The 24,955-nt window shown below is 36.6% G+C and overlaps 1 protein-coding gene and 1 long non-coding RNA gene across 13 annotated transcripts in view; one reads left to right on the forward strand and one right to left on the reverse strand.

The window, feature by feature from the left end:
* LOC121869637 overlaps positions 1 to 4,118 on the forward strand; it is a 10,234-nt gene extending 6,116 nt beyond the window's left edge. Inside the window, exon 3 of the long non-coding RNA XR_006089571.1 lies at positions 2,200 to 4,118. This is a non-coding gene — a long non-coding RNA (uncharacterized LOC121869637). The remainder of the gene's footprint in view (positions 1 to 2,199) is intronic.
* LOC121869634 (probable phosphorylase b kinase regulatory subunit alpha) overlaps positions 1 to 24,955 on the reverse strand; it is a 71,214-nt gene that overhangs the window by 28,183 nt on the left and 18,076 nt on the right. For 7 of the 12 annotated variants that reach the window (XM_042371144.1, XM_042371142.1, XM_042371141.1 and 4 more), the window contains exons 12-18: positions 24,871 to 24,943; positions 24,627 to 24,718; positions 24,238 to 24,328; positions 23,492 to 23,595; positions 22,824 to 22,904; positions 15,781 to 15,964; positions 13,544 to 13,546 (exon numbers count right to left, since the gene is read on the reverse strand). In XM_042371144.1, the coding sequence (XP_042227078.1) occupies positions 13,544 to 13,546; positions 15,781 to 15,964; positions 22,824 to 22,904; positions 23,492 to 23,595; positions 24,238 to 24,328; positions 24,627 to 24,718; positions 24,871 to 24,943 (628 nt within the window). Of the gene's footprint in view, positions 1 to 13,543; positions 13,547 to 15,780; positions 15,965 to 21,590; positions 21,621 to 22,823; positions 22,905 to 23,491; positions 23,596 to 24,237; positions 24,329 to 24,626; positions 24,719 to 24,870; positions 24,944 to 24,955 lie in introns of all 12 variants that reach the window. The other 5 variants (XM_042371140.1, XM_042371143.1, XM_042371147.1 and 2 more) reach the window with 5 other exon arrangements.

Raw genomic sequence — 24,955 nt, forward strand, 5'->3', positions numbered from 1 at the left:
GTACTTATAAACCGTCCTGTACAGTACTTATAAACCGTCCTGTACAGTACTTATAAACCGACCTGTACAGTACTTATAAACCGACCTGTACAGTACTTATAAACCCACCTGTACTTATAAACCGTCCTGTACTTATAAACTGACCTGTACAGTACTTATAAACCGTCCTGTACTTATAAACTGACCTGTACAGTACTTATAAACCGTCCTGTACAGTACTTATAAACCGTCCTGTACAGTACTTATAAACCGTCCTGTACAGTACTTATAAACCGTCCTGTACAGTACTTATAAACCGACCTGTACTTATAAACTGACCTGTACAGTACTTATAAACCGTCCTGTACTTATAAACTGACCTGTACAGTACTTATAAACAGACTCACACTTACCTGGCTGCACCGGTAACACCCACACCACTCATACAGACTTACCTGGAGAAAGAAACAATATTGATTAAGTAAAGTGATTTGAAGCATAAAGATATGGATGTGGATGTGTGGATATATGAATGTAGAGTTGCAGTCTTCCTCAAGGAGTCAACTTATTCAATGTCCCTTTACGCTTATAACAAACAGCTATTCATGTATTTACCTTACATAACAAACACCCGAGTAAAGGACCTTTAAAACTACACACACACACAAAGACATAAATCACCTCAATGTCTGGTCTTTTATGCCTCAAAAATAGCTCGACTGGGCAAGAAATATCACCCATGTCTTGGAAACTCATTCACACCATTGATCTTCATTACATACATCACCCTCTTGAATTTACAGTAGTCTTCCCTCTTTTCCGGCTGATAGAAAACTGGTATTGATTGGGCTATTATAAATGGGTGACTATACTATACGGTATATTTGCTCCGTTTTTATTACTATTATTATAAGAGTAAGATGATGATGATGATGATAATAATAATAATAATAATAATAATAAAATACGGTAATAAATTCTGACATATATGGGAAACTAATCTATCTACATGCTGTACATGATAAATTATACTATATTATAGTTACTACACTAGTAACATTAAATATATGGTTTTAGAGGTTTATCACTATCTTCCCTCCGGTTATAAATTGCAGGATAGATCACCCTTGTATCTACTGTTATTAAGGTTGATTATACTGTACTGTATGTGTGTGAAGATACGCCAGTTACTCCCGAGTCTTTATAGCCGAGAAGTAAACAATGAGAGAGAGAGAAAGAGAGAGAGAGATATCCTGAATGTTTGTCCATGTCTCAATACGTTCAAACAAAATTTATCTCTCTCTCTCGCGCGCGCGCGAGTACACTATCACTTAACCAACTAATCACAATGTCAATACCTCCCGACCCCCCCCCCCCAACATACACACACTTCCGGAAAGCAATGACGTATTGGTGTGACCTTGTGAGGATTAAGTTGGGAGGGAGGGAGATACCCAATGAGGGAAGGAGGGAGAGGAAGCTGCATCAGGTGGGTGACAGAGCTACTAGTCAGTCAGTCAGCATCTTGGACGAGTAGAGGCAAGAGGTGAGCCCCGCCCCACACCTGCTACACCACCCACACCTGTCACCCTACATCTGCTATACACCTCACACCTGTCACCCTACACACCCGCCCCTACAGCTGCTGCACATCCCACACCCGCCCCCACACCTGCTACACACCCTACACTTGTCATCCTACACCTGCTACACCAGTCACCCAAAACACACATCTGCTACCTATTCCCATTATATAACTATTAATACCCGTCACGTTAATTGTAGGTCATGTGTGTGTGTGTGTGTGTGTGTGTGCACGCTACTCAACCCTCATACATACACATACTAAACAATAATAGCTCATAAATAAGCTATGTTTAACTCCCCATGAATAGAGTAAGTTAGGTCCAGCCAAGGAAGGGCACACACACACAACTTACTCACCCCCTAATACACACTACTGTACATACAAACACGCATGCATGTTAAATATACACACAAAACACCACACAAAAAACATCACACACACACACACACACACACACACACACACACACACACACACACACACACATACAGAGCACCAGTTAAAAAAAAACAAGAATGCTGAGTGGCAGGGTAATAACACAGCATAATATGTACGGGTATATATGTATGGTAAATGTGAGAGAGAGAGATATAATAGTTCAGGAAATAACGATGAATTCATTATGTCCACAGTTGACAGCGGTACACACGGGCATCATCACCATCAGGAGGGGAGGTGTGGCTGTGTGACAGAGGAGGGACATGGGAAGACGTGGGTCAACCAACAGCAGAGGAGACAACAACAGCAGCGTCATGATGGATTTCCTCAGTAAGACCATCATGACGAGTCGTGCCAAGCTCTCCCGGATCATCCACGTCAGGCCCTACAACTCCTCTCTCTCCGACGATGATGGCGAGAAGGAAAACATCAACACGACTAAAGCCTTACCTCTCAAAGACACCCCAACTCCTGACGCGACAAAGCCGACGAGGGCCCGCTCCCTGGAACGCCTACCTGGGGAGACGGGCCCTACCGAACTGGGCATCATCGGGAGACACAGATCCTTCGACAGGAAACATGGCCGCTCCTTAGGCACACCCGATCTTGCGCCCGTTTTCACCACCACCAATAACAATAGTTTCACCATCACCAAAAATAACCTCACCGCCAATGACGACTTTAAGCCACAGAAATCTCCCATAAAGCGCCGTGCAAACTGGTGATAAGGACGAGTGTTTACCCCCCCTCACCCCAGTGCTCACTACCTCACACGGTCATAACAAACACATAGAGAAGTAACAGTTATGGCTGCTACAGTAAACACGTAACACCTTAAAACAAAATAACAACCAGACAGACAATCTAGTACATCTTCTCGGTTCCAGAAGACTGTACTAAGGTTTCATAATTAATCAGACCCACCCAAGAACTATTTCAGTGTTCAAAGTGATCCATACTGAGTGAGACATGTTTCAGAAACTTCATAAGAGAAGCTACTGACATAATGTGTAGTGATAGTGTGAGAGATGAGGTGTGAGGCAGTGATGCAGATGTGTAAACAAATGACATATATATATATCTGTGATACTTGTCTGTTATAACTACCAACAAAAACCTAAAATATTGTAGTAAATATGTGTAAATATTCCTTCTAAGTTTAAATATTTATATAAAATATGAAGTTATAATGTAGTGTTGTATGGTGAAAGTTTCCATAGTGCAGGGAATGATGGTAATGATAAACACACGTGTTAACACTACAAGCTACTGGGATATCACTGCTTAAGCGATCGTCAGTACAAGCCGAACAAAATCCCTGAAAGAATAACTCAAAACACTAAATTGTTGTAAATAAAAATAAAGAAATAGTATAATACAGAATAAAAGCGACCAACAACTTCACAGCCAGTAGATAAAATCATACCAATGAAAATATTATTGAAACATATACCTACAGCACAGTGCCATTCAGATAAACCAGTCTTGTAAAGTCCTTCATGGGGAGCATCCAGATAGGTACAAGGTTTACATGCTTAATGAATTAATTAATACACAAAATACTAATGAAGGAATAATGTTAGTTAGAAGTTAATGTTCCGGACAAGTTATTCTATGTAGCATCTCGTCTGTTCTGATGTAGTGTAATATTTGTACTTAACACACACACTGACACACGTACACATAAACAAAGTTGAACTCAATTACACTATACACACACACGAAAAATTATTAGTTTCCAGTCAAATTCAAAACAAAAGATTACCATTACAAAAAAAACATCAATCTTCCAATCTGATTAGGTCAACACGCATCAATACAGGAGGTAATGGCTACAAAGTGATACATGAAGTACTATACACCATACTGTAATGAACTGTACTGTGATAACGTAACAAAGGAGATGTACTAATGTATGGACTCCTTGGTATAGAATGTACTTATACTTTAGCAACACCCTGTAGTACTGTAGTTTATGAACACCAAGTACTTCTCGGTATAGTGATATGGGTGAGGAATACTGATTCATATGTATACAAGACTCGGTGTATTATCAGCCTAGGACACTATATCATGGTGTATACTTGACTGATTAATAAAATGGTTATGTGTATTAATTGGTCTGTATATCCTTCAATATGGCATTATATTATTGGACATACAAATACATATGTGGTTATCAGCATATATATAAATACACATATATACTGTACACATACATGCAAATACACATACAAATCTATATCCATTAACAAACACATAGAAATATTACACATACACACATATTACGTTACGATGTTACATAATCACACAATAATACACCCAAATACATACACAAATGTAACCTTTTGTCATCTCCATATTGTCAGACCAGCACGCAAAGCTCTAAAATTCACACCACATTTAACTTCACCCATTAATTTACTGAATATGGATCTTATGAGAAATTTACTAGACTGTACTTCATCATACCAAAGTAATTTCAATTTAACGAAAATTAGTCACAAACTGTCGATTTAACTTAAACCATTAACGGATTTTACCCACAAATTTCAACCTGTGAATATTTAACACTGGTTCCCTCAAGCACCCTCATACTTAAGGAGTTTTTACCTTGGTGTACATTACGCTGGCTACTAACTAGTATTAAGCAGAGACCCCACACACTACTCCTTCACCCCCGTGGCGGAAATAACCCTCCACGTACTCTCTACTTAAAATTGTTACTTGTATCTTGTGTCTTGTATGAGTGTTTATCACGCTAATGACGTCAAATATCAACGGAGTGGTAGTATTTTGACGTTATTAGAATGCACATAATCTTCACGAAACTGGTGTTAATTTCCCAGCGAACATATGGACGTCGAAACATTTCAAAATACTGACCATTAACATTCTTACTCAATTATGCGTAATAACTGGGTGTATTCTTGGAGTAATTACACGCCTTTGAATAAATACACTTACACGATCACGCATAAACCCACCAAATTTACAACGCGCTAAATTAAACAGCGTCGTGATAGCCAAACTAACCCAAGCACATTCCCACAGATAAGCCACAGTCCAGGCCCCATCAGGCAATTATCATATCCAACCAGAGTAATTTGAATATTTCAGAGAGATAAGCATCTTTTAGCACGGTATATCATCAGACAGACGTGAGCCACCTTGAGCGCTAGACTGGCAGGTCTCTCGTGGGGGGGTTAAATCACCAACCAGGGTCAAGGTCTTGGGGGTTGGGTGAGGGGGAGAGAAAGGTCACAGTCGTTCTTTGTAGTGTAGACAGTAATTATCAACACGATAGAGGAGGGGAGAAAAAAATTGGAACAAAGGGAGTTGCCGCAGGGATACGAAGCTATGATATTTAGGTCAGGTTTAAGTTGAGTTACTTTAAGTTGGGTTGAAGGTATGTCACAATAGGTTGGGTTAGACTTGGATCACGTAAAGTCAGGCTAGTTTAGATTAAGTTAGAGTGTTCAAAAGGTCAGATAAAATATACTAGGTTACCAAAATTATCAGGTGATCACAAATAACTTCCCCATAAATAGTACCTGCTAGCTTTAAAAACCCTGAGGTGACCAATTAATGTATTAGTTAAAAGGACACCGCCTCTGAAGGTCGAGGAAGTATTGACATTTACGATAGGTCAATACCAGAACCGAGGTTGGAACTGCAAGGCCACATACAAACACAAAGACACACATACACCATGAAACACACACACACACACACACACTCACACACACACACACTCCATTAGGTCACCCCCTAGGCTAACCCTCTCATAATTATACCCCGTCAAATACAAAATATATTCCCTCATAAATACTTCATAAGGTCTCCTCGTTACTCACCTACATGACTCAATATGTCTTATCAGCTGATCATGACCGACGTGTTATTTGGTAATAGACTTAAATATACGATACACTGACATGAATTTCTTATAGTTTCGTACTTATTACTCTTTCCTTCTTCCTCCTCCTCATCCTCCTTCTCCCCTTCCTCATTTTCCTCCCTTCTCCTCTACCTTTTCCTCCCCCCTCATTCTCTGCCTTCCCACTCCCCCTCATCTTCCTTCTCTCCTCCTCCTCGTCAATTACTGTCACTACTGGCATGTACATCACCCCAAAAAAACTCAAGATATCCCTGTCAATTACTGTCATCGCTACTTTCATGTACATGCAGCTCCCAGAAACCTCAAGATAGACCTGTCAATCACTGTCACAACTACTGTCACGTACGCACATCAACAATAACAACACTGACATATTCATTTCGGTCTTCCAACAAAACAAACAATAAAAAAACAAAAATATCATAAAACACCATGAAATTACTGTACATTCCTCTTGTTTACATAAAAAATAAATCTCATAAAATATCAGAACTTTTGTACAAAACTTGAGGGAAAATTATAGTGCTGCAGTGTTGACAACTTCCCCAAAATATAACCTGTCTATGCCTCTGTCTGCCAGTGAGTAACATGATGTGACAGGCCCATCTTTTACCAGATAATAGGGGACACACACACACACACACACACACACACACACACACACACACACACACACACACACACACACACACGATATGTAAACAGTCACGCACACATACAGTATTCATACACGTAACTTATATTTTGCATAAAACAAATTGGCATTAGCTCGAGTTCCATCTAGTTGTTGTTGTTGTTGTTATTGTTGTTATTATTATTATTATTGTGTGTGTGTGTGTGTGTGTGAATAACCCAATTTGCAGGGTTTACATGTACAGTATAAGTATTCTAGTCTCTTTGCACATGCTTGTATATACCCGAGTGTTTATATACAGTATACCTACATGTAAAAATGCATGTGTATATCTGTGTGTGTGTATATACCTGCATGTGTGTGTATGCCAGCATGTGTGTGTATGCCAGCATGTGTGTGTATGCCAGCATGTGTATCTCCATGCCAATCTATAACCGCATTTTTTCGAGCACACCCAAGTACAATTATTTTTATAAACAATCGAGACAAAATCAATAAAGTGAAATGTTGTTCCGAGACGAACATATAATTACCCCGGAGAATGTGCCCTTCACCCTCACAAAGGCATAAACCTGATACAATAAAAGACGCTCTTAACATATTTATAAACACCAACCAAATGTCACTCCAATATTGCAGACAAAATGAACGGTGAGGAGTTTACATGAAAGACAAGCGACTAGAAAAGTTTTGATTGAAAATATAGATATATATAGAGATAGACAGAGACAGACATAGATGGACAGATAGATACAGAGATTGACAGAGAGACAGACAGAGAGATATAGATATTTATCCATTATTAAGATTACCATTCTATTTCGCCTTGGTTCAGTGCACGTAGTTATATAAACAATGGTAAACAGAAAGTCAATTTAACCAAGGACTACCTAAAAGGCTTAACAGGCTAAACAAGTGACTGGTGGAGGGAACCAATTCTTTATTTCACGCCGGACGGAAACAAACATTATCTTATGAAAACACCAACAACCATCGTCTCCATAAAAAAAGGAATCCGCTTGTCTGAAATAATACTTCCTGGCGTCAGAAAACAACAAATGTCACCGATAAACAATATGGCTGTGATGATGCAAATATAGGAATATAAATAAATAAATACCACCGGAAGGTCAACTGCAGCTATCCCTCAGATGCCAATTACCAATAACTTATTACTTACCTCAGTGGCTGTGGCTATACTGGATACTGTAGCCAATAAACCATCATTTTTTTTTTAATAAACTGCTTCAAATCTTTATTACTATCATCAGAGTTAATAACTAAACTACAGCATAATAACTCCTTGCATTACATAATAACAGTGTAAGAACAATGTAACACAACTTACTGGCACACAAATCAAGATATGAACATGGTAATATTATCTTCAACCAGTGTACAAATTATGGTCAATAAAATTAAGGCTCAATGAGGGTTGTAATCTGGAGGGGGTCGTGCAGCCGAGAGATTTACGAGGTAGTAAAGTGTTCCGATATTTCGTGGGAATCAATGAAACGTGTAGCTGGGAACATTCCTCGTAAATGAATATGATATTAAGCTGAAGTACAGAAGTAACACCAAGACTCTACTTGATCTATTATGTATAAGTTTGAAGCCATTTTTACTCGTTCTTTTAGTTTAAGGCATCAATTAGGTGTGTTTTTTATACATTTCGTTATGAGGAATAATTATCGCTGACACTTGACCAAATCAGAACCCAAGAATAACATCATCAGCTACATGAAATCTACACCAACTTACTTAGCCTAACCTGACCAAATACAACCTTACCTACTGCCAAACTAAACTAACCCAAACCAACCAATTTAACCAAACCGCCCAACCCTATTCAAACCCTTTACCTTAATTATTGCACCAAGAGTAACCTACCCTAACCTGACCTGACCTACTGTAGTTATTCCAACAGCCTAACACAGCCAGGTTCACAAATACAACTTGTGGATATGCGTCCAGATTTTTTAATATGTAAACATTAATTTGTTTCCCTTAATTTGGATGGGACACACACAGACACACACACACACACACACACACACACACATCTACACGCACACACACACACGCAGTATCAAAGGGCCAGGCATGAATCATTTACGTTCACCCGCCATAAACATAAACCAACACGAAGCACACACCAATGACAGCATAGATACTCTGCCATCGTTAAAAACTGTATTGAAACATTTTTATTATGCTAATTCACCTTCATACTGCAAATGACTATTTTTGTCCACATGCACCAGCAGTCAGTAAATTAGCACACAGAAATCATGGTAATTTCAGTAAATAGAAATATGTTCTATGGTTAAGTTGTATGCATGTCAACACTGGTTTCAACCAATCACAGAAGGTGTTTGTTTCGCTGCCAAGTTACACAGACTTCCACAGATCATTCATTAATAGCAAAAAACATGGGAACAATGTTTAACAGTGAAATACAAAACAAAAATAAAAATACTGCAAATAAAAAAAATACTGCAAATAAAAAAAATATCAGTGTCTTTAAATTCTTCACAAAGAGTAAAATCTACAGAAAATTTCATCATTCAACAATCATAAACAAATAAAGCACGAGAACATAAATTACTATTAAAACACTCGGACAACAAACAAAGGGGGATGAGGTGAACCTTAAATAGCTGGTAATTACTAGTAATAAGTGTTGAGTCATTATAATAATTACTCTCTCCTGCTGACTAAAAAATTAGTTTCACATTATTTGAAGATTAACGTAATTTAAAAATTTGACGATCCTATTAAGGGTTTTTCTTTTTATTTAGCTGTTTATTATGTCTCGATTATCTCTATTAATTACAAAAAATAATCTACAATTATCATTTATACCAACAAAATCACCATAACTAAGCTGAAACAACAACCAATATTATGATACCTTTGACAACCACAATCACCATAACTAAGCTGAAACAACAACCACAATCTCAATCACACTCACAGTCATCATACCTCTGCTGGCTACTGTAAGCTGACCTTTATAAATGTTACTGGAGTCAAGAATACAGTTCATGATCTGACCAAGGCGAATACTCAATATCAATCTCGTTATTTATTCAGTGGTAACATGATTTGACATTCGTTATTTAATTTACAGGGAAATTCAAATATGTATCAAGTTAAACCAGCACTCACAATAACAAATTTTACAGCGATGAAAATAATAATGATGTTTGATAATTTGGTTTTAATACTTATACCACCACCACCACTACAAGTGTATTTGCCATTATTATTGTTGACACTATGATAAATTATTATTTACGTTGTCATATTATACTATGCCATGTTATATAATCAGTATTATTAACATGAAAAAATATAATCATAACTTTTCTACAATATTACCACAGCTATTTTTTTTTATGTTACGTGTGTTCATAGACATTAGTACCTCCCCTTCCCTACCTCATCAAGCTGTATGTACACGTAACCTTGACCCAGCAACAAATCCATCACCTGAGAAGTCTTCCTGTACACACACACACTATATCAACATTCACCCCAGCTAACGTCTAGACCAACAAAAGCACTCAACACACACTATGACAAGAGTACACACATTGAGTATATTGATCCCTCTTCATTTATACAAACACACCAGCCATAACACATACTTTCAATTATTACTCTACATTCAAACACAATGATCAATAACTGCCAAATCACATTACTGGTCTATTATTATATATTTCTATACAGTTTCAGCACGGTTATATTTGTCCACAGTAAACAAAGGAGCATCACAATTTTCTATCACTAACATTGAGGGGTAACTACTAAAAATTAATCAGATACACCAAGATTCACAGGTCAAATATCAACCTAAGATTCAGAGTTAGTGGGTAAAAAATTATCATCAAGTTTGGTGTAAATTTCTACCTTCCCAGAAGACACGACAAATCATCCAAACTTGGGGAAAGAATTCACAGCCAGGCATTCTCCACAGGCAAGGTGAATTGTACTCCCTTCATTCATATCGTAATTTAATAACTAACCCTCACAACACAACCGCTAATGAAGTATAAGAATATATCCAATTCCGGGAAAATTAAACCAAGTCTTTCATGAGTAAACCTTATAAAAAATGCTGCCCTACTTGCACAACCACTACAACCATACAACCACAATTATCATGGCTACAACAACCACCACCACCATATCCACCCTCACAACAACTACCATAACCATCCCCACCCTCACAACAACCACCACCACCCTCACCATCAAATCTATGACAACCACCATCCTCACAACCACCCTCACCACCAAAACAACCACATCAACAACCACCACCAGACACTCACCTGCCCACCAGTAATAAGATATCCCACCCTGACCTCTGACCTTCTGAGAGAGAGAGAGTGAGACACACACACACACACACCATGATCAATGCATTACACACACAACAGTAATTATGTACACCCAGTGCCTGTATGAAAGAGGATTACCTGGGGAATATACTACCCTCTCCAGTGCTTGACAGAAAGGTTAAAAACAACATCAAATCTCACCCACACACATATATACAAGCATATACGCATACAACAAAATACTATGGCTGTTTTACAGAATACAATATATATCATGTTAATTACCAATACCACAAGAGGGGGAGGGGGTTCTTTCAAGTTGATAAGGTTCAGTTTTTGTATCTAGTTGGTTTTAGTTCACTGGGATTTGATTTTATAAATACTTAGTACCATTTCATTACCTAACTATCCCACTACAAAAGTATCTATCCTAGCTACTACTACTCCCAGCACTACAAAAAAAAGTGGCCTCCATCCTCCCCTAATAGCCACACCTTTACCGCTATTTTATTACCTACTACTACTACTACTACCACTACAACAACAAAACCAATCACTTCAATTATCTTCGATCTTCGAAACTCTATCACAAAATTCAAAACTCATCTTCCTTACCTGTTATTAATCAATTAAATACCAAATAAACAAGAAAATACTTCTATACTCACCAAAGTAGCAGCAGTGATTCCTCTTCTGTATATTCCTTCATAAACTCAAACTCACAGGTGAGAATCGTAACAATAAACACAAGAAAAGCAAACAAGAACTTATGGTATCTAACGCAACCTCAAGACATATTGTTCACCTCCGAGGTAATCTATTTCATCTATGTATATCATCTACTTCACTTAATCATACATTATCCTTCTCTTCATACATTAACCTTCCTTTCCTACATCAACTCTTCCAAAACATTCACCCCAGCTGTTTAAATTCTACCAAAACATTCACCTCAACATTTTGCACTTCCAAAACATTATTAAATTTACATATACATACTGTAATTGTGAAGTATAGTACATACTGTACAGGCAATTCCAATTTATACACACAGTACAGTAGTACATTAAACACAACAAAAAATTTTATCAGGCCTACACAACATTGTACAGTCTCCTGCACTTATACCTTGTACAGTGACTGGTGCATTTTGTGAGATGTGGCAACTGTGTGTTTGTTTATACAGTATTGCATTAAAACTCTCGCAAAAGTAGCATTCCACAGTTGCCATATATCACAAAATGTGCCAGCCACTATACCAGGCGACTGTACAGTATAGGGATCACACCAAGGGTTTTAATGTACTATGTGAGCTCCTTACATATGATTAATTTCCATCCCATCATATTTTATATTTTAGAGCCGTGTTTAACTTCACTCATTCACCACACATCAGATATTTATAAAAAACAGTTAAGTTTTATGTGTTTCATCATGCATTGTGGGGGTTTATGGATAATAATATTCAATTTCTCCAGCTAAAGGTGCACCAGTTTTGCCAGGTGTTGGTGGTCATGTTACAACATCAAATAAAAAGATGGAATTGATTGTGTAATTAGATGGTCTTGTTTACATACGAGTTTGCAACTATACACTTCATTGCATGCCCCTCCCCCTATTGTATCTTACATTGCAGTGATCCATGGAATAATTCAACTTTATATATTAATCAAACACCAAAGCAAATTTTCATTTAAATCATTGTAGGTAATTCATGTTTATATACAACACAGTACAGCCTCTTCTAACTGGAATATTCTAATCTGGAATACTGACTGTAACAGCAAAGCCAGAACAATCTTTAACAAATATCAAAACTGACCAGAGTTCCCAGATCACAGTTCCAAGTGTGCTGGAAAGTGGCAGGCAGACAACATACTCAGAGGTGGGGGTAAAGTATATGTTTTAACTTTCTCTCAAGTTAATCTCCATTATTATTTACACTTAAGCTTTCTTCTACTTACTTGACAATTCAGGAATAAAGCAATATGGCAGTTATGTTTTGGTAACTAAAGTAAATGCTTGGGAACAGTTTGGGTGCCACAAAGCAACAATTAGCTTAATCATGATATAAAAAGCACTAATCATGAAAGCACTGGATGGAAATGACAAACAATCCCTCAACACTCAACTAGCAAAACTCAAATTGTCTTGTCAAGAAATCAAATATTTGTGTTATTCCTGAACTAAAGTATAATCGAAGGCTTTCAAAGTAATTTAATTAAGGAGGTATTTGGTAGTATTCAGGGGGTACTTTTGAAGCATGGCTGGAGGTCTGGAGGCTACCTTGGCTTCCAGACAATAAGGACAATATTTGTAAAAGAATACTGTACTGTATTTCTTGTTCTATGGGAAAATTTAATGCCCTTGTAATTAAAAAAAAAATACATCACCGTTTTAAAGGGAGGGGGGGGGGCAGCTCTTGCATTTAAGCTGGTGCTATTAACAAAAGTAAGCAGGTGACAGTAACCAGGTACCAGTCCATTTTGAAAGCCCTGACGGCCAGTTCCATACACCGGGTTGATTTAAAAGTTTATGGAAGCAAAGACAAATAGAAAATTGGCTACATGAAGCAAAACCACCAGAATTTTATGCTTATGTAGCAAAGCCAACAATAATAAAAAAACTCACCAACAGGTGTTCTGCCTTACCTACTGCAAATGAATGAAAGAAAAAAATCTTAATTCAAAGTGAAAATGACAAATATATTTACACAAAATTGGATGAAATATTAACTTTTTTTAAAGATAAAGTGAAAAGAAAACTGAAAATAATATGCAATTTTTCCAAGACAAAATATACAATAGAAGGGCAGAAATATTACCAGCTACTACTGTATACACTTCTCACATCAACTACAAGACTTTCAACATTAGCTAAAATATAAACTCCGTTACAGAAGTTACCAGGAGAAGCAATACAAGTCAAAGAGGTACAGTGTTACAACAAAGTACAGTATAGCCTCAGAAAACCAGCACTGTCAGGACCCAAAGCATGTCAAGACTTGTGAATTTTCTGGTTTTCTAAACAAGGTCACTCCTCTATACAGTATTTCACTTAATTTTTGTACCTATTCACTTCTCTATTCTGTAACAGTGATCTATTGTTTGTGAGTAATAAGTAATGCTCTATTATTCTTGAAATGAAATTCTGTTAACAGCTGTCCTACCAAAACTAAAGGATGAACTTGTTAATCCTAGTGGGCTGAAGCCTCACTGGCAGGCACTGTTGGCCGCCTATCCACAATACACTTACTGTTACGTTAATTACTAAATGTACCAACGACTTTTGACTTTATAATAAAATTTTGTTAGTTCTTTAATAATCTACACTATACTACAACAAATAAAAATTTTAAACTCTTAAGACAATTTTCTGCTCGTAATGTCATGTACCAAATTTTGACAAACAAATTGCACAATTGGCCAAGAGAGGTTAGTGCATATCACTACACAGTACTGCAATCTATAACTAAAACACGCAAATGAATTGAGAAAGTTTGAAGATTTAACTCTTAGGCCCGGGTGATGTTCCAGAACATCCACCTATTCCCGCCATTTTTTTTTTTTTTAAGCATTTTGGAAAAGTTTATTTTTTTCTCGATTTATCCCCACAGGAGGGGTACTGCCAGCAGCACCCTAACCCAGGGTTTAAGGGTTAATGTTTCACTACTGTATTTTGGAAATTTCTCCACTTCTAAATTCTAATCCAGGGCCACTTACTGGACATGTTCACATGATACAAGCTCACAAAATCACAGAGCATACACTGCCAAACACAAATCCATCCGAAGAACGTGTACAGTACTGTATATCAGAAATACAACATCTAACGAAACTTCCGCAAGACCTAAGTTGTTTTTAATTTATTGATATTTTTCCAAAGTGAAAATGTTCTTAGCAACATTGATAAATGATTTCTGGAAATATGAGGTTCTATTGTAGAGCCATCCATGGCACAAGTGTCAGTCAAGTTACTCTTCCTACAAAAATAAAGAGACAAGGTAACTTAGAAAAATGGTCAAGAAGTCACTTACAGTATTTACTTTGTTTGTGGCCCAGGATCACACATACTGTATGCCTGTCAAAATTACTCACTTCCAAGTACCTTTTGATCAATGATGAATATAATTTCTAGTTGAAAGCTTGTAAGTGTAGCTGTACTATGAGATCAACTGACCCTCTTATCTCCACAAATGGGTCAAGGTTGTTCAATTTCAGTAAGCTTTTGGTCCATGTCTGGGATACATTTGGGAAGACGAGCTGGGCTTCATTACGAGATATGAGGTAATAATGAATGATGACCAAGAAAGAGGAATGAACACAAGAGGAGAAAATTTGGGACAGGTGATGGCTCTAGGGACCTTGACTCAAATGGCAAAAATGTATGTGACCTGCACCATATAATGTTTAAAAGACGAATACAGTGAAAAAGGTGTTCGTAAGTGTTAAAAGTATCGGCAAACATAAAAGAAAGATCACATACCAGAACAAGAGTGCCTAGATTGTGGTGAGTGAGTGAATGAAGCGAATGAGTTCGTCAGTCTGGATTTGTTTTCATATAGCCAGATGCAGAAAAACTTCTCTCCTTGTTTGAAGTTTAAACCACAAAGACACAGCAAATCTCTTCAGAAGAAAGGTTGTAGGTTGTGAGAATATCTAATGTACACTTGCTCCAAAAAGTAGCATTATGATCTTATGTGAGAATATATGATAAAACGGATGAAGGATTTTGACGACCCTACGAAAATGACATAAGTCGAGGTGTTCATTTTGAAATTCATTGGACCCTTCAATGAAGATACTTTCTGGAACAAGTGTACACAAGTCATTCAACCAAAGCAAATTTACACAATATGTACTGTATATACTGTCCAGCACCAACTAACCTGTGTCTGACCATTGATTCCCACAAGTCTTCTTTATCTGGGGACGGCGATCGTGACCGTGATGATAAAGGAGGGGTGGAACGTGTCGGTGTAGTTGGAACCGACACTTCTAATATTGGTGGACCGAGCTCAGATGTGGGTGAAGTGACGCACGATCCACGTCGAGACACGCATGGTGGAGCGTCTGTTGTGGCGAGGCAAGATGGAGTTAGGATTCTCTTTATATGTTTACACACACACATGTTCTATATAGCAATAAATTCTATAATTTTGTAGATTTGAGGAATAAACAATAATTTCATAACAGTTCTGAGTTACTGGGTAGCTTGATACCATTTACGCAACTTGGATCAATTTTTTCACTGTAAGACTGTTGCTAATGAACTCTCTCAAATGAATACTGTATTAATGCTCTGAAAACAATATCTTTAATAACAAGAACCATTTTTAATCAAACTGCACAAGGAAATTATTATATTAACAGCTGGGGTTGTCTAAATATTTCAACAGGCTGCATTGGAATTCCTCCATTAGAGTAAAGAAACAAGTCCATATCATGTAGATTCCTTCCTTTGGTTAAAATCCATTTAAATTTATGAGGAGACAGTCTAATGTGAGAAAATACACCTCTATCATCCATAAATTATTTTGAGCAGAAACTGAGCAAAGATGTTACCCTCTCTTAAGATGACTATTTTTACCCACTTTAGGAACATCCAAATATTGCTGTAATGTTCAGTCAGTATCTCAACTGATCTCTTGAGAAGAAACAGTAAAATGAATCTCATTACATTTTTCTCCCTTTAGCGGTGCCATCAGCTACTGACTTTATCAAATTTCTGGCAGAGGCTTTGATATAAAAGATTTAACAAAGGGGTGTAGATGGGTATTTGGTTCTTTTATCCAAACAAAATCAGCCTCAAAGATGACAGTGTGTTGCAGCTACAGAACCCACATCAAGGAGAGGTTACAGGTTCTAGGGAAAACTGAATAGCTCCTCAAATCAAAATTCATTAATGCTCTTTGTAACATATGCAGCTTCTCATTGAATCATTACATAAAACACCAATAGAGTCCTCCCATCACTAGCTGTACTGGTGGTTTGAAATGTAAGAAAACTAATTCCATTAACTACCTTATCAGTGCAGTTTGATATTCTTATTAATTATTTATTAAATGACAAAATATAACAACTGAATATGGTTATGAATGGAGAGATTTATCAATAGTTACCCGTTTAAATATGACATTTATTATAATCCAATATTTTCTGTGTTTAGTGATAGAGATTAATTACTGTGATGCACATTTAACACTGTAGCATATCAAAGCTTACCTGTGTATTATTTGGTTAAAGCCATTATAATTAGGTACAATACATACCCACAATATTACAGAACAAACCATGTTAAATCTGTAAGCATTATTACAGCAATGTCACTCACAACATCACAAGAAATACTGTCTGTCTATGAAAAGTCATCACCGAAAACTGCTACAGTGTAAAATATACTACCGACCACAAAACATAAAATAAGCATTTCCAAAGCCTTCAGTGCTATTTACAAGGAATATACTTACAATATCACTTAAAACTATAACAAGCAGTTTCAAAAGCTATTTACAAGGTATATTCACATCATGAGTAAAAATCAATATTGGCAGCAAACATGAGAGCAACACCTATCTGTGGAGAAAAAGTTGTGTCCTGTTCATGGCTAACCTCCACATTTTCTAGGTACAGTAACATGATTATCTATACCTCACCAGAAACAAACCTTATAGAAACCCTTATTTTACAGAGTAATTTTCATGACAATCTTCAAAATACAAAGCCTGATTAAAGCACTCAACTATTTGCTATTTGTAACCAGGAAAGTTCTTATTAAACTCTGTGGAAACATTTAAAGGTAAAACAATGAGGTTAAAGCTAATATCCTCAGGAGTGTTTCACTTAATTTATGGGGTGACCTGGGCAAGAAGGATTAACTTAGCTCAGGGTGTTGACACTGTGAATGGGTAGCACAATGCACCCCACAGCAAATTTCACCCCACCACTCCTACCTGGCAGTCCAGTGTTTTGCCAATTGAGCTATACCACCCATCTTCTTAACCCCTACCAATCATACGCTCTTCATTACTTCTAATACTCGTATATGTTTTGTCCTATTTATAAAAACAATTTTGCAATTCCTAGTAAACTTCCACTCACTTTTGCAATCTTAAGTCAACTGTGCAACTTTCAATTTTCACAATCTGCTTTACCTAAATCAGTAATAATAATACAGCACAGTATCTACCTTTCTAATACTCTGACAGTATTTTCAACTCACTTCTATAACCTCATGAAATACTGTAACATTAACAGTTCTCAATCTGCTTTACCTATTTCTCAAGAATATTTTTACTCTGTCCCCTCCCTCTCTCTCTCTCTCTCTCTCTCTCTCTCAAAACAAAACAAGAACACACACATCTTATTGTTTCACTTAAGATCTTAACCTGTTTAGTCAATTAGTCCCAACTTAAACATCTACTTTACTGTGAAAGACAAAACACAAATTCCTCTGAAGTAAATTCAAAACACTAATACAGTACACCTATACAATAGTTAATTGCAAACATTAATTTCCATACAGTACAGTTAAACATAAGAACTTATTCCTCTATAGGTAAACCAAAACACATATTTCTCTCGTTAATTCTAAATATTAATTCTCTCTAGTTAATTTCAAACACTAGTTCCCCCATAGTTAACTCAACCACTAGTCCATTATCATTTTACATACCTTGTTCCCACCTTTCTCTCATGGTAACAGTATTAAGTATTGCATTCATCTAATTCCTCAAGACTCAAACCTATCTTCTGTCTAAATTCTTGGGACTCAACCCTATTTAAACCTATGTATGTGAAAGTGAACAACAACAGTGAACATGACAGCCCTTTAGTATGAAGACAACTATGCATTAAAGTGAATCATGACAAGACATGCACTAATGCACCAACTTAAGTGAATGATGTGAACATAACCCTTAACATGGAGAAGAATTATACATATATGGAAATGAATACTCAGTAACATATCAAAATACTTAAGTGAAAAAAGTTAAACCACAAAGCAATCAAACAAAGTGGAAGTCCTAATTCACTTTGTTAAGAATAAGTGAATTTTCAGTCGACTTGCGAGGCTTTGTGCATTTAGTCCAGCCATATAGTCGAGATGAAATGTTGATACAAGAGTGACAGACAGAGCACCTTCCTACTCTCCTTCATAACCAAGGCATTCTCACACTACCCTATCCAGTCACCACACACACATTGGCATCAACGAATATCAACATCCCTAATCCTTCTTGACATACAGTACAATAAAAAGATGCAGTAGCCAAGGTTATGCCAAATCTACTGGTACTTTATATTCTAAATTCACCTTAATGTAAATCCATTCTTCTCACACAAGCTGCACCATTTTAAAATATGTACAGTATATCCTTTTAGCATCTTCCTAATGCATTTCATCCTCTATAAAGATATCCAATTTAATTTTCTATTTACGCTTATTAAAATGTTTTCCGCTATAAATCACTGTACCGGTACCTGTATAAGGAGACTGTATATAAATTCATTTTCTACAGTTTCTCATGAGACAGATTCAAATTGTAATAAAAATTAATCACACAGCCATTAACCTGGTAAGTCCTCATAACTTCACTTGTTAGTATACAATCTGGACAAACTCTCTCATCATCAGCCTCTCTACACAACATAAGTTCTACAAGAGCCTCCACACACAAGAGAACAACTACAGCACTGTATAATCTGATAAGAAAGCATTATTTAGCACAAGCTTGCACTGCTTATTGAATGGAAAGGCAAGACACTTCTCAAGTGGTCAATCTATGGGCTAAATTTCCATCCAGTTTCATTAATTATATCTAGACTCCTATAACGCATGATAAATACCCAGGAAAATCATGAAGAATTACTTGTGAACATAATGAAAGAAAAAATTTAACCTTGGATAGGAAATTACCCAGACTACGGTTTGTTATGAGACTTGTAGTGCAGAGTCTTGTGAACGAGTCAGAGGGATGGTACAGCACAGAGTAAGAGATGGAAAAAAATAAGATCCTGTTTGTAAAATTAAATGTAACACAAAATGGCCACCAATAATAACCTGTTTGTCACACTAAAACATAAGAAGAAATTGCTGCTTATAATATCCTGCTTATGATCCAGAAATGTAAATAGTTAAAGCCTACCATTACCTTACATCATGTCCGTAAACCATGAAATATAATAGGAAATGCCTGCCAATAATATCCACTTTGTAACTGCAAAGCTAAAAATATATCACACATTAATATAATGTTTATAGCTGTGCAATGTAACAATATAGCTGGCAGTGCTCTCCAGTTTGTACAATATATGCGTGCTAGTGGCATAATCTTATTTTAACACATACCATAAATTTAATTAAGAATAAGTACCATCTCCAACCATTACTTTGTCCCCTACTTATAAATTCCATCATAAACACACAGCTGTAAGTATGGTGTTTCTATAAGTCATGCCTTCGAGTTTGTCAAGAGATTACTCCACTCTGTGCAACAAGACCACATTAGAAGGCCTTTAGACCTCGAAAAATCACTCACTGAACGTCGTGATAATAAAAACATTACTGGTAATTGTAACCTTGGCTTAAAAAATAGTGCTTAGAAACTCCTCTATTTGACTTGTGCATTAATAACTAAGTTCTGATTGACCCCCCTGCCCAGAGTCTCTTCAGGGTGTCCTAACTAACACTCTACCAATCATCTTCTCCCTAACAAAGTTTTAATTTAGAAACCCACAAAGTTACCCACCTGCTGCACCAGCCATCACACAACACACCTGGCCACCACCACCATTATTCTCTCTATAGCAGTGATCAGCCAAATTTATTTACTTATCGTGTAAAGTATTTCATATTGAATGTGAGTGATGACCTTTCTTTATAATACATATAGTGTGGTGTGGTGTGGTGTGGTGTGGTGTGGTGAGGTGTGGTGAGGTGTGGTGTAGTTTAGTTGGATTTTACATGTTATTAAGTTGCCTGAAACTAACACTCTTATACCCATTGGAAGATTAATTCACTATTATGTTATTACACTCTGTTACAACCCCTTGATACACCAAACCTCAAACATGTGTGGGAGTCATTGTACTACAACTACTGTAAATACTAAACTAATATTACTACCAAGAAAACTGATCCCTGTAGTCTAAAGAATCATTCAAAGAGAACTATAAACTATGGCCAAAGAATCTACACACTGTTTTACCATTTACTACTTCATGGCATTTGTTTATTTTTGTTTTGGGGGGGGGGGATCTACTCAGGTAATGAATTATTACTTCTAATTCCTAACAATAAATTCCTTGATCAGCTGACCTCACACCATCAAAGACATTTCACCAAACTCTTCTCTGATTCTTTCAGATTAATAAATGCTGATAACTCTCTCATTTTTATATTTCCCAGTTGTTAGTTTAGTCATCCCTCTATCCACATATCTTACCTATCTACCTATTTAGCAAGTTAATAAATAACCATAGTAATCATATTAATATCCTAAGATTATACCCCAAGAAACTACCAGATACAACTTTTGCCTGATGCTTCTGTTAATATATTCAAGGGACAGATTCAATACTCTTATCACAGGCTGTTTGCGATACCAACCTCGGTCCCACAAGCTCCCACTTACAAGTCTCTTATGGTATCTTATGCTTAGAATTAAATACAAAATGAATTACTGTAGAGATATACCATATGAAAATCCAAGTGAAGATCCAACCCCTTATGAAAAGAAAAAAATATAATTAAAAAGACATTTACCTCAAACGAAATATATACAAATATATATTGTATGATATATGAAACGTAATAATGCATACATTATTAACTACCTTCGCCTATCTATATGCAGACTGGCTCATGCAGATCATCATCTTCACACACAGATCGACAAAAATCTTGGAGCAAATCCAATTTTTATTTCTTTAACAATAAAGAATATACCGTCAATATAATCAATATGCCAAACCCCTAAAGATCAGCCACCTCCAAGAGTTAACAATATATCCTCCTTTTATATTTGGCACGGACCAAACCTGTACCACCAGACACTACGTAAATCTAAACATTGCCGTTACACAAGACGGTCCTATATAAACAACAACTTTTCCTCCCAAATTTATGTGGTACAGTACATTGGTCTGTCTAGCATACATCCTGCATGGTATTTTTTTTATATGTGAAAATTCAGTAAAGTAACAGCTTACACACTATTGAAAGAAAGGTACAACGTTCCTACTTCAATAATCAGTCTACCACTGTACTAAATTTCCTACACAAACTTAAATGTATGATTCCTTTGTGTGGTAAGGGAAAGTTGGGGGTTGTAAGTCGATGGAAAAATGTGAGAGGTAAATTGCAGTGAAGTGAGATTAATACAGAAGTAAATTATGCTAGGTGAGGATGGCACTGATGTGTGCCGCAACTGTGACTGAAAGGAGGGGACAATGGATTTCATTTCATTGCCGTAGTAACCAGGCAAATTGTGACAAAAAAAGTAAAGAGAGAGATTACAAGTCTTGAAGGGGTTATGGGATTGGTAAAACAGTATTTCATATGAGAATGTGAGAACAGAAGTACTGTAGTTAGTGCAATGGTTAGAAGCTATGCAGAAAATAGTGTAAATGAACATTGAACAAAAATCGTGGGTTTTGAGGGTGTAATGTCTGCCATGTTAAAAATATATGGCTTTAATGGAGGTTACTGGTGACACTGACATTGGTGGCTATTATAAACGGGTGGAAGCTGGACAATACAATATCAACAATTCACTGGTACAATACTCAAAGGCTTGTGCAATGATAAAAGCCCAAGCCAAAAATCCCCATATAATTCGTCACAGTACAGTATAAACACAACAGCCAATGGCGGTACATCTAATCAAACACAGAAAAAAAAAATCGCCCAATGCAGTACATGACAAACCTCCTCTGTCTTGTAATTGCAAAAGGCGACGAGCTGCAAGTTTTGCCTGAAGTCCCTGACGACCCAAGAAATTTGCGACGTCTGCTGGGTCACATACACATTAACCAAGTCCTGACTGGCTTAAAAATCTTTAGAAAGCACATTACATCCTCAACTTCATTAGTGTTCCACATTTCATCAGCCGGGTATAAAAATATTCTGGTGTTTTCATTCTTACGGCACGAAGGTTAATTAGGAGAGCAGACTTGTGTGCAACAATTCTATAAGGGATTTCTTTTTCACATTCTATTCATACTTTATCTTTCTATACCGTGCCATGGGAGTTAACTAAGAGTGGAGCATAACTAACACACATAATCTATAAAAGTTATCATGACAGAAGATCCTTATCACTGAGGGGGGGGATAAATATTAATCAAAATTCAGTATCTTGTTCATATCACAGATCCAAGTTTGTGAAATAGGAACTTCTGCTGGATAACATTTATACATATGAAATAAACTAATAACCTTGGGATTTTCTATCATATATACTGTAAATTATTCTGAAACTATTAAATACACTGAGGCTTCATCTATACCCTATGTCAGAATCCTTCTAACTGTTGCATTACAATAATTCTGGAACCAATAAATTGTCATTAATTTCAACGGGTACTCCAACATACCTTTTTCTTCGTCAACAAACAGGGAACGAGATTTACGAATAGTTCCTCTAACTGCCACCGAAATCTTGCGTCGAGTAGGATCCCGGGACGTTCTTTGACTAAACCTGTAAAGGTGAGAAAATACATACACTTCCAATGTTCCACTCTCAGTTTCATCAAGGAACACAAAGATGTAAATAACACCTACAAAGTATCATGGCACTGTACTTCCTTCAAAAGACGGTAAAGTGTCCCCACGAGTCACCAATGTGGCAACAACTTATTCAGTGTAAATAGTTGCCATGCATTAAGCTGAACCCTCAAACATCCCAGAAATCTAACTTCAAAATTCAGAGTCCATGATGTTTTCACTTTAAAACAAGGTTGAAGTTCTATCACATTAAGTTAAAATACACAAACCTTTTGTCAAGAAAAATTAGCCTTGCAATTAAATGGCAATTAATCAAATGGTTACCTTCCTCTGAGGTGATGCAACACATGAACATCTTCACAAAAAATCACTTGATTAGATTCTGACCTGATATGACCTACCTCACTAGAAGTGTGAATTAGAAAATATATACAGTAATGATGGTGACCACTTTAATATCATGAATCAAGGGACCTACAGGTAAACTCCTGACTTCACAAATATCTTGTTCATGAAGGTGCATATTAACACGCTCCAAATGCTAAACTGTTTTCACATTTCCTCTAATATATAACATTTTATTTCCATTATTCACTTCTCAACAGTAATGCCTTGCCTGTTTGACATGCGCACTAGATCTGCTCTTCTCCAGGTCAAAGAGCCTCTCATTTGTTTCTCTAGGTACTCCTTTACTTCTCCTTTAAGACCTGCAACAATAAAAGAAACTTGGTGGGTGTTTCTGAGACACATGTGCCTCCAAAGACAATAATAACATCTTCAAACATCAATAACAACATAATTAACAAACATTAAAAGAACACAATTAACAAACATCAAATAAACACAATTAATAAACATCAATACTGTACTAACACAACTACTAAACATCAATAATCCCATAAGAAGGCATGAAAAGTATAAAGTGATAAAGGAGCTACTTAAACAAATTCAGTTATAAAATTGGTACAGTAAAAAAATAAACAATAAAATACCAATAGAACTCACTGTCGGGAAAGCCACCCTCGGTATCGTTGAGGAAGTTGAGGCTGGTGATGCAAGACGTGTTGAGGAACTCCTGCATCTTGCCCAGTGACACCCTGCCAAGGATAACAAGTTAGGTTAGGTTAGACTACATTAGATTATGTTAGATTATACAGGTATCAGATTCAGGTATGGTTATATGGTTGGGTTGGGTTGGGTTTTACAGGTATTATTAGGAGAAGTGGTAGCAAGAGACAACATACTGTACCTTGTACCGTTGATGTAGCCGCTCTTGAGCTTCTTCAGAGTAGAGATCATGGCAGGAGGAATTTTACCATCTTCTGCAAACACAT

Source organism: Homarus americanus, unplaced genomic scaffold (assembly GCF_018991925.1).
Source record: "Homarus americanus isolate GMGI-L3 unplaced genomic scaffold, GMGI_Hamer_2.0 scaffold23578, whole genome shotgun sequence".
NCBI lineage: Eukaryota > Metazoa > Arthropoda > Malacostraca > Decapoda > Nephropidae > Homarus > Homarus americanus.